Source organism: Saccostrea echinata, unplaced genomic scaffold (assembly GCF_033153115.1).
Source record: "Saccostrea echinata isolate AGI-Se365-2 ecotype Australia unplaced genomic scaffold, CSIRO_AGI_Sech_v1 ptg000054l, whole genome shotgun sequence".
Taxonomy (NCBI): Eukaryota; Metazoa; Mollusca; class Bivalvia; order Ostreida; family Ostreidae; genus Saccostrea; species Saccostrea echinata.
The window spans coordinates 12,992,268-13,004,365 of record NW_026889803.1 but is presented as its reverse complement, the minus strand read 5'-3'; the positions used below and the strand labels follow the sequence as shown (position 1 = coordinate 13,004,365).

At 30.0% G+C, this 12,098-nt stretch overlaps 1 protein-coding gene across 1 annotated transcript; it reads right to left on the bottom strand.

Moving 5' to 3' along the window:
- Window positions 1–493: 493 nt before the first annotated feature.
- LOC133205213 (ankyrin repeat domain-containing protein SOWAHA-like) lies at window positions 494–10,901 on the bottom strand. Its single transcript, XM_061340975.1, has 7 exons — window positions 10,821–10,901; window positions 9,535–9,615; window positions 9,079–9,117; window positions 3,448–3,483; window positions 2,676–2,917; window positions 1,584–1,699; window positions 494–1,013 (listed from the first exon to the last, which is right to left on the bottom strand). Exons 1-7 carry the CDS (start codon window positions 10,864–10,866, stop codon window positions 959–961), a joined length of 615 nt encoding a protein of 204 aa, XP_061196959.1. The 5' UTR covers window positions 10,867–10,901; the 3' UTR covers window positions 494–958.
- Window positions 10,902–12,098: the final 1,197 nt, after the last annotated feature.

The window sequence follows — 12,098 nt, the reverse complement described above, 5'->3', positions numbered from 1 at the left end:
CTTCAGTTTGAAATCAATCCGAGACAATTAATTTTCGCGAATGAAGAAACATTCCCTACACATACAAAGCAAAATAATTGGTTTGTGGCGATTAATATTTGCGAGTTAAAGTAGGTCGCGAAACTCGCGGATATTTCTCGCACGCGAATAAAAGTTGGTTAACAGTACCAAGATATATAAGCTGAAAAAGTTTGTTTGAACGCAAAAATTCCAAAATTAATTCATCGTTAACTTTTGGATGTAACACACATATCCTCATATATGTATGAAGATGCATCAGCTTGGAGTTTATTGACCCTAAACCACTCAGGCAAATATCTTTATACTAATTCAATATCTTTATACGAATTCCATACATAGCCTTGGCCTTAGCTCCACTGATCTTTAAACTTCAGAAAAAAAAGTCAACAATTTCCGAAGTTAACAGATGTATAAACGAATCGACAGTAAGTCACTTCAACTTAGCCAAGCTATATGTAAAACAATAGGCACATTAGCTACTTCTTTTTTATTGTCAACATTGAGTAAAAACAAAATAACAAGTAAAAGTTAAAATATATAAACAATGAAAATACTACAGTGTGGTAGTTTGCTTTGAATGCCAATGTCTAAGCTGATGTTTGAACTGAACTTGTACAGACTGTGTATATATAAAGTTATATAATTGCATGACATAAAAGGGAAATTAATACACTTTTCTACATATTCTAGTCATAATGAAATGTTGTGTCAACTACGAACTCACTTTTTAAAGATCATCAATATTGCACAATAAAATGGATCAAAATTGTTTTTTTCTGAAATGATAATTATGCATATATATACAGTATTACACGCAAAATATTTTTAATGCCATGAATGATGTAAATGGAACTTGTAAGTAGAAAACATTTTACTTCAAATTAATATTTATTTTTGTGGTACTTGAACGTAGAAAGCAATTTCCTTCGAACTACTTTCATATGTAGGTCTTTGGTAATCTTCCACTATTGAGAGAGGGCTCCGAGATCGTTCTGAAACAAGAAACGAGGAAATGTGTCAATAAATACCATTTATTAAGTCTTCCTTATACAGGCCCATAGGAAGCAAATTCAGTTGGGGGGGGGGGGGGCACAGCCATACATTTTCAGTTGACAGTAGAAGGGGCACTACCAAAATTTTCCTGACCAAAAAAAAAAAAAAAAGAAAAAGACAAAAAAAAAAAACGTGCCCCCCCCCCTACCCGTTCCTACGGCCATGTTATATATACATATCATTAACTTCGTTTATTTCTTCTAGCTTTTTTACATTAACAAAAGATGATAAAATACTCATAAGTTTAATAATAATAGAGGCCAGTGAGAAAACTTCAAAGGATGTTTTTAGAGATTTTAAGAAGGAATTAATCTTGCGTTTAAATGCAATATTTTTTCCTTTGAACGTGCCATTACGGACTTCCCTATTCCAAAATCACTATTTTTTTAAACGAAAAAGGAGACGAAAACAAGCAAAAAATCTTCTAAACAATATAAATCGTGAACAGGGCAAAAAAAAATTCCACTGAAAATCAATTATTGGCTTATGTCGCTGTATTTAATGTGTACCTTGTTATATCTTCGGTAGCAAGGTTTCCATCACTACCTGACTGAGCTTCGCGCCTCTTCCTTACTGGAGCAGATGGAGGTGGCATTAATTCCCTATCGACTGATCTACTTGCAAACTGTAAAATTGAAATATTTTTATATGCACTCTTGAAATTCAAAATAAACATAGGTAATCAAAATATCACAGAGCTCACCTCAACGAATCGTGAACTGGGCAATTGATTATCTATGTTTCAAAATAAACATAGGTAATCAAAATAATAATCTAGTAGTGTGCATCCCTAGATGCAATGTTTATGCAATTTTGATCTGATAGGGCTTGTAGGGTATTACATGTACATTAACTCACCCAACTTCGTTGAGGTGAGCTAAAAATCAATTATTAAACTGTATAGATTAATTTAATAAACTATTTAAGTCGTGACAAAGGTAAGGATATTTTTTTTCCAAAATCAAAGATTGTCCTTAAAAAAGAAAATGACAATCATATCCTCTAATAAGTTATCATTAGCAAAATAAACCATCTTAGGTCAGCACATACTAGTACTTCACAGCTCGGGAATGAATATAATTCATGAAGCTATTGCAGTTAAACATAGGTCGGAAAGATTGAGTTTACGCTTCACATTAATAAACTGACAATATATGGAGCGGCGGTTATTCCGAACCATGGATTTCTTCAATAATATGTATAGCAAGGAAGTAAATTCATTCAAACTAGCTTAGTTTTCCCTTAAAAACATTTCACCGTGTTTCAATTTATCTAAACAATCATTATTCCATTTTTACTTACATGCATGCTGATGCCAATAGCAACGATCGACATGTAATCAAACACGACTGTATAATTGTAATTTTACACATAGTAGACAAATCTAGATTGTACCCTGCCACCTATGGTTCTTTTTTATGCCCTTTCCTTTGCAACATGCCTCAAAGTTTAAGCCCAACATTATCTAGATTTAATACTTAGTGTAAAGTTGATGTGAGCCCATGCATAACCGTGTTTTTGAAAAATTCAAGCACCAACATACATAAAAACACTAACAGTTTGTCGCAACGAAAATTACAACGTATATAATGTGGCTTTACCGTTTCCCTTCGTTGAGGACTTGGAGAGGATTTTCCACTTCCTGGTGTGGAAGAGTTTGGACTTCGAGAGCGAGACTGACGGTTACGAATTAAATCATCAGCTGATCCTGCCCACGTTGTTCTAAACATAGCCTTGACCCCTGAAGAGGAACCCTGGATGAGACTACTGATAGCCTTTACCTGCTTGCTTCTTCTAAAAGAAGCGCTCCTTGTAAAAGAATCGTCCAAAGATCGAACAGAGCCTAAATAAAGTCAAGACCAAGAAAATGAAAACCTATAACCAACATCTGAAAGGAGAACCTCAGTAGTTGAAAATATAGAGCATCTTAATGAAGTTAGAGATGTGAAGATATAAAAAAATATATTCCTATGAACTTTTTTTATTCAAAACATTTTTTTCAATGTTTAAATGACAAGTATAAAATATAAGAGGGTATATAAACTTTTCTATAATCTTGACTTTGAACTTATATTTAATACCAGTACCTTGAACTAAATTTGTTTGCTGGATTTATATTTACATCCAATTACCAAAGCATTATAGCAAAGCATCTGAAACACTTTCGTAAATTTATCGCAAAATCTATTAATGTTTGAAATTGTGAAATTATCAAACAATATCTCAGTTTTTCCACAAACCCAGATTCTCTCAACAGAAATTTCTATTTGTTGTTGTTGTTGTTGAAATACCCAAATTTTGAATTTAATCAGATTAGTATGCTCCCGTTAATTTGTATTATATTAATAAAATAATAGATCAAGGCATTCTTACCAAGTGATGATCCCAATTTTCTTGATAATAACAATTCTGGAAGAAAAATGAAGTATTATTTGAATTGCATCTGATGATTCTATTAAATTTATAAAAAATGGTCACGTAGTTCTGTTTTGTTAGCAAATCAAAATATTGATCCCTTACCTGCATCCTTAATAAGTTGCATTTGTTAAAAAATCTCAGCTCACATGTAATTTATCATAAATTACCATAATTATTTAATGTGTAATCAATTACATAATTTATTACGCTCAACTGACTTTACTAAAATATATACTTGCATAATACAGATGATAAAACACTCAGAATATGGTGCCATGCTTTGTGGAAGTAAATGCTAGATAGCTTGAGATAAAGAGAAAAGAAATAAATAAGAGGCTTGATAAAACATATAAATTTCAGAGTCGTGCACTGCAATACCAGCTATGGTTTGACCCTCATGATTGCAAGAACTAAGCTTTTAGTGATCTTTCTTAATCTTCTAGTTGGAGATGCATTGGATAAAAAATGAATTCTGAAGTCTTTAGTCTTGAAACAATTTAGTCTTGAAAAAAATTGCTTTTAAAATTTTAAATACATTTATCTTATGATATCCGATTAAATTGCGCTTCTGAATCCCCTTTTCCACTCTGTATATAATATACCCTATACTTACTGAGTCTGAGTAAATATGTAGAAGCAAAAAAGTAAAACAAGTCATCTCAATTCTATCTGAATCAAATATTTCGACAGTGATTTGTAATTTAAGGACAGATGATACAAACCAAAATATGAATGCCTGGATTCGTTTATATTTTTGGACCTATTTTGGTTGTAAAGGAGGAAAATATCAAATTTCTAAGATATTAAGAAATTGTAAACTTTCTATGATGTTCAAAATTCTATCTTACTGCAATCACCCTTATAAATCTCTTTAAATGTTAATCAAGTTGTAGTACCTTGTAAAATTTTGATTAAAAATAAATGGTTAAACTTATTCATTTACTTTTAAAATTATATAAATATAACTAAAGTTGTTACATGTATTTTCATGGTTTTTGAGAAAAAGTTTGTTTGTATCATCTGACCCTAAATATGAAAAAGAACCTACTAAAAATATGAAAAAAGAACCTACTAAAGTATGCCGGATTATTTAAACCTAGATACTATGTAAAAATTAACAATGGACAATGACTGTGAATTGAGTGAGGACATCAATCTAATAAGGGTTTTGTAAACAAGGTGTCAGAGAACTGAAATTAATATGCACAAAACACACGCAGAAAGGTGAACACAAAAAAAAACCTGTATAAATCAAAGTGTTCAGAAAACAGAGCAACTAATCTAAAGCTACATCCTACGTCTAGAAAAAAAAAAGAAAAAATAACAACAAACTCCACAATAATAATCGTCATAGAACAGATGAAAATTTAAATTTAAAGGTTTCTCTATCCCAAATGATTATTCCGTACAGGAAATTACACAACATTATTTGTTAATTGACAATATCAATTCTAGAGGCCCATCACCAAATCTTTTCGCTTGTTCCCCAATGAGCTCAATTGTTTTCCCTAAAAATCTTCTGTTGAAAATGAGGAGGTTAACGGGATGACATAATATGACCAACTCATGAACAAACTACGTAAAGTCAATATCCCATTTCAACTCAAGAAATTCAAAACAATATGAAAATGACACTTAATCATAATTATTATACAATAATAAACAAAGCAATTTATGAATAACATGATGCAAAACTACACGTATAAATAAATGAAATGAATTGCGATATTCTTTAATTTACAAAAATACCTGATGAATATCTGATCATACTTACTTGAAGTGTTGTAAAAAGAAAATATTGATTAAAAATTGAATGTCAAGATTTACTTCTTATTAACTTACTTGTAGTATATGCCTGATAATTAATAAAATACAAAAAAACACACACACACATGGGGTCAGGAAACATAACATGCAATTTATAGCTCACTATATGAAATGAAACTGAAAATACCATGCCTGGGATCAAGAAGCACGTAAGTTGTTAAAATAGCAAAGTACTTTTTGGCATCATTTTCCAATCCTCAATTAAAAACAAAAATAGTCTTACAACATTTTTTTTTATTTTTCGAAAGCTCTCATTAAATGACATAAAGTAATGTATCTTAACACAGTCATTAATCTAACAACTTTGAGAAAACAGTTTTTCGTATACAAAAATATAATGGGGAATGCCTTTTCTGCCTTAACTGCCTCATTCCTTATTAGTATTGAGGAGTTCAGGCTGTTAGTGTAAGAGAATAGAGAAAGACCTCCTCTGAAGGATCCTTGTGCCTCATTGTGCCTCTCCTATACAGCGAGCCTAATGATAGAGCACAATCCAATTAAATATCAATAAATTTATAATACTTAAAAAATAATCTGCTTAGTTTTTTCCATCAAATGGATAGCTATATTGAAATAAAATATAACAATAAGTACATGTAACAAAATTCCAATGAAAAGAATTTGTAAAAAGTTCGTAAATAAATAATTGTACAGTGTTGTTGTTGTTTTTTTTTTTTTTTTTTTTTTTTTTTTTTTTTTTTTTTTTTTTTTTTGTAAAATACAGGACAATTTGTTTTCGGGTAAATAATGTTTCAGGACGAATGACATATACATGTATTTGACACATACTAACTATTCATTCATATTATTTAAAACATACCCTGTCGTATGAACTTGTGACATGGGTTATACACTCCTGCCAAAAATTTCTTCTGCTTCCCAAAAGTTAACTGACAATTTCATTAAAAATCCACATTAAGTATAACATTCTGATATCGAACACTAGTGTATCATTTCTAAAGGCGATGAAACTTTAACATTTACGTGCAATGTGCCCATTGTAGATTTCAAAAACATCTAAGCAAATACTAATACTTATACACTTCACATAATCATACGTCTTAATGATTTCTAATGTAATTTAAATAATTATCAATAACAAGAGAACCAGATAACAGTTTTAAATAATAAAATAATTTCTTTCACTTTTTTATACGGCAGCAATTGTATCATCAATCCAAAAATTATATTGATGGAAGAGCCTCGAATCGGTCGTATTTGGAGTAACAGATAGCTTAAATAAACCTGATTTGACTAGTTGAGACGTAAAATTGTACGCATTGCTTCAGGTAACAAACAATATATTACCACAAGAAATGAAAGAGGAAATATTCAGGAAATGTTAAATGACATAAATAAACATTTATTCGCGTGCGAGAAATATTTCCAAATTTTGATAACCTTTTTTAACTCGCAATATCCCTCCGCGAAGGATTTCTTTAGTTGTGCATTGATGAATATTTTCCATGTCACGAAAAATTGTTTGTCACAGATCAATTTCAAACTGACAAATCACAAACAAAAAATGTCGCAAAGAAAAATTGGTTTACAGTATCGTTAATCTATTCACTCTGCTGTTTACTGCAAATGGAAATAATTCATTTTATTCCAAATATCAAATATTTCTCTTCTACAGTGATGAGGCATTTCACAACAGGAAACAATGATAAGGAGATAATTAATGGAATGTCAACTTTATCAGTGTTTGTACACTGTCTATATTTCAAAGATTTAAGCATTTTCATATCACATAATTGAAATATAAAATTGAAAGATTGAAATAAAAACTTCCTAAAGCTCGTCAAAGACCATGATCATCTCAAGTTCTCATTGTCAATAAACACCCATGCATTTTTTTTTGGGGGGGGGGGGGGGGCTTCGTTTTTTCTTGTCTTTTTGGCATAGTGATTTTTACACAACATGAATTCCTTGCGACCTACTTGAAATTATTTTGGTATCAAAATATGGATATTAATTTAATTTAATCTAGATTACACATTTATATAGCCACTATGAAATGTTCATATAATGTATATGAACAATAATTTCCTATTCTTAATATACTATACATAACAAAGAGAAAATAATGAAATAAAGTGTTCTTCAATCCAAAAATTAACATACCAAAAATATTTTTTTTCAAGATAGATTGATTTATGAACCATTAGAAAAAAATACACAGCTTTAATGAAAATCATTGCATTGTAAAAAAAAATTTCCATATTTAAGTTTTATTACTAAAACTAAATGCCATTGACCCTTGATAATTTGCTCAACTTCTGATAAATACTAAGGGAAACCTCTAAAATGAACATCTTTAGTAGACGCTGATGTAAAATATCTAAGATTTAGATTACCTACTAACATATGTAGCTTTATTCATAACATTTTCTAATAAAGTACACCGCCACTGCACATGATACACCCGTCAAATATTAAATGTTTAATTATCATAAACAGATAAATATGCATTGAAGAAAATAATGTAAACCTTAATATAAAAATCTCAATGATTTTTCCATTGATAATGTTTGATGTGCATCTCCTTTGCTGAAGTTATTAATTAGAACAAATTGTACATTGATACTTCTCAACTGGCTGCATTGGATAAAGTTTACACAAATACCCAGTCTGCAGCTTCACTCATTATTTTTATGTATGATGAACAAATATGCCACAGCCTAATAAATCATCAAAATACTGTACAATCATTACGTTTTATTATTAAACTGTATATCTAATTGCATATTTGTTTTTGAAGAATAAAAATTAAAAAATGTCGTACACAATATTAATTTTGAAAATAGCTGACACGTAAAAGCTGACAAACTTTGATTATTATAGCTTCATAGTATACAAGTTATGAGCCAGACATGAAAAATCTAACAGACGGACGGACGGGCAGACAAACAGCTGAACATGAACGCCGTACCATAATACGTCAGTCTTAAAACGGGTGTATAAAAAAGATAAAGCAATATTTAAATTTCACAAACTTCTCTTCTTATATACTCTCATCCATTAAAAGTACCCCCAATAAATAAATGTTATACATATAAAAAAATTAAATATAAAAATATATTTAAAAATGTAGACAATATCATTACCTGAACATAAAAATACATAAACTTACTCTTACAACAAAATTAGAAAACAACATGATTTGGAATATTAAAAACAGTTCCATATATATATTTGTTAAATGTTTAACTTCTCTGTTGGGTTGTTGACTAGAAAAATGTTTGTTTTTAAGGTTCATAACTCGAGATACTTGTGTACTTGTATCGAGATGCAAGAAAACATTAAAAATGGATTTTTATGTATAGTTGGAATTTCATAATTCATTTGTGATGGAAAAGGAATTTTAAGATGACTCTTGCAACAATTCACTTATATTCAAGTGACAAGATAAATTAAAACTCTACTAAAAAACTTCGTTTCTATGCACAAATAGAAAACTCATTCATCTCTATTTCTTTCAAACAAAAAAGAAGGATTTTTACAAAAAAAATCTCTAAATCTGATTAACATAGAGATGTAAGTGAAAACGGACACCAAAAATAAAGGGGAAAAAAGCCATGCTCTGACAAAGTGCTGCTAGTTGCAGAGTTCACTAGACTACTGATTAGTATTTATCAATATCAAATGCCAAACCTGATTATGTGTACTAAGCTATCTTGGTTCAGTACCAAAGACCACTGCTTAATTCATACAATTATGTACACATAGAAAACTTGAACATAATGCTCCGAGACCTACCTCCCATTGCGATTACATTAATGTCATTTCCAAATAAACCTGTGTAAATTAATAACAGTGGACAAAAATATAATAAAAAATATCTCTTTTTATGTTCTAAGTAATAAATAAGGGGACAGAAATAATACACAACCACAAAACCAAAATAATTTTCAAATACAACAATCCTGAATTATTATCACAAAACTGGAAATATCAATTCTCTTTTAAATACGTGTTCAACATGCAAGAATTTTTTTTTTGATACAAGCCATTAGGTAAAACTAGCACCTTCTCCTGTCTCGTTCATGGTTAAATGAACGATCTGAAGAGAGTTTCTTAAGGACGTTCTGTCTTTTCCGGTAACGTTTATATTAAGAGAGTTTCGTAATGCCGCTTTCTGAACTTCTGGACAGGCTGTAAAAGAACCGCTATCAACAGTATCAGAGTAGGAGGAAAGAGAGGCTAAATGCTTACGTTGAGCTTTAGTAGAGGCAGTATTTCTTAAATACTGTTTAGCTTTCTTTCCACTGTAATCTCGGAGATTGGCATCAGCTTCTACAAAAAACATTATTCTCCGTTTTTAATGACTCTTCTTTCTCTGTTTAATGCAATGTCCGAAACGTAAAATTAATTCAGTAGAGAAACTAAGTAACAGGAAACAGTAGATTAAAAAAAAAACAATGATGGCTAAATTGCTACAAGAGCAACGTCTCTTAAAATGAATATCTGAATATCAACACGTAAAGTGTGGGTTAACTGTGAAATGAAATCTATGAAAACAATGCAAACTGCATCTCAGATGGATTCAAGTGCTGTTTTAATCCCTGTGAAGCCATTGAGAAATGAAAACTATTCATTATGTTTCATTCATCTACGCAGTTCATTGCCTTCTGATCTTTACTTTGTTTTGCACACCTACACATATAACCTTTATCTGTTCTTCATTCAGCATCTTCCATTTTGCTTTAAACTAAAAATTCTGCTTTTAAATTGCATTTTATTTTCTGAATTACTCCATTAAAAATTGCTCCTTTTCTGAATTTTCTGAACAAACTTTAAAAAATTTAACTGAAATTATCTGCTTTAATTTCAAACTATGGAAAAACTTGAACATAGTTTGTAAATTTCGTGATCCCCATGGTTACTACTTGTATCCGATGGATACTTTTCAAATCTCCAAATTCAACTTTTAATGTCACACGACTTGAACAATATATGTTAAAATCTTCACTACCTCATGATGCTTGCATGATTAATACGACTTATCATGGCCCTGATGTCCTTGACAAGATTTTAAAAAATATCTTCCTTTATATCCCTGTGTAAAACTTTTAACACTTATTGTGGCCCCATCCTTTCTCCAGGGGGTAATGATTAGAACTATGTTGAATCTGCACTATCTGAGAATGCTTACATATTAATATCAATAATCATTGCTCTGCTGTTCTTGAAAAAATTTTCTCATAGATATTCAAAGTTTGGTTCAAACTGACCGATTAGCTCTAGAGAAGAATTTGAAAAGTTGATGAATGGAAGGAAAGGGGAGACAGACAGTCGCCAGAAAACAGATGGCAAGAAAACCTCACTTTAGCCATAAGCACAGGTGAGCTAAAATTGCAAAGGTAAGGTGGAGTGCATTGTTATGTTTTCCATTTCAACTAAACACCTGTTTCTTAGAAACTTATAGGTACGTTGCATTTACCATTATGTTATAATTTTGTACTTCAGTTTACAATTATGAAATAGGTTTCAAAACTTACTGTAAGTTGAGACTAGAAGTTCTATTATGTCTTCATGTCCATGCATTGCAGCGAGATGTAATGCAGTGTAACCCTGTGTTAAAATGAATATATCACATAAGTTTAGGTAATTGATACATAAAAATTAAATATGGACTTGAATAAGATTGTAAGTTTACTTACCCCCTATTTATTTTTCCCCGAATTTTATGAAAAGAAAATAAGAAATAACATTGAAACATAAATAAGAAAACATCTTAAAATGATTTATAGAAAGCATTTAGAATTAGAATACATGGAACATTTTTTAAAACTATTGTTTTAACTCTCTTAACATAAATATTGAATTCCACAAAGTCAAGCGAAAATACCTTGAAAGATTTTTTAAAACTTTTAATAAAGAACTGTTTAATGATACTTTTTTGAAAGAAATCAACGATGAGACTTTTGTATTCTAAATTTTCTGTAAATGATTCAGCATTTTTCTTAGCCTTTAAACAACTGAAATTACTTCACCCACATTCTAAACCATATATAATGTTATTAAGTTGTTTTTATGCTTGGAAGTTCAAAGAAAGGCACAGACACAAAAATGAATCTTTTGTTCCTCAAATGTCATTGTACAATGTCATTGTATTTAATATACATATGGGAAAAAACTCATGTCTTCCAAATAAATTACTTCTAAGTGACTGAATTTTACAATGTAAATAACAATGTAAATAAAAAACATTGTGCACTGTTGATTATATTTGAAAAATCTACTATAAATTGAATATTTTTTTACTAAAAATAATGTTTTCTTGTGTTCTCTTCAAAAAAGTACATATCTTCTAAGTGATACTTACATTCTGTAGACAGCAATAATAAAAAAAAGAAAAACAAATTATTATTTTTATTATTATTATTATTATTATTATTATTTTTCTTGCAGTGCTGATAAAAAAATCAAACAAATTTTAGAATTTTTTCCACAGTACAAAATACATATACGAAACTATTCCATTACCGTTCTCTTATTGACGTCCACGCCACGTTGACTAGCCAATAGTTTTATCACCTCGGGTTTTCCATGTTTTGCTGCCCAATGTAATGCAGTCTGTTTGAGCAAATACAATAAATTTCAGAATTTTTAATCATCTAATATCTTTTTTCCAAGTTGTTATAAAAACAATTTTAGAAAATAAAATATTTAACTATTCATTAATATAAATTACAAATCTTTTCATAAGGAAAGTATACAATTTCATCCATTTTGCTATGCTCTTGACTGTCAAAACAACAAACACTTTTGTATGA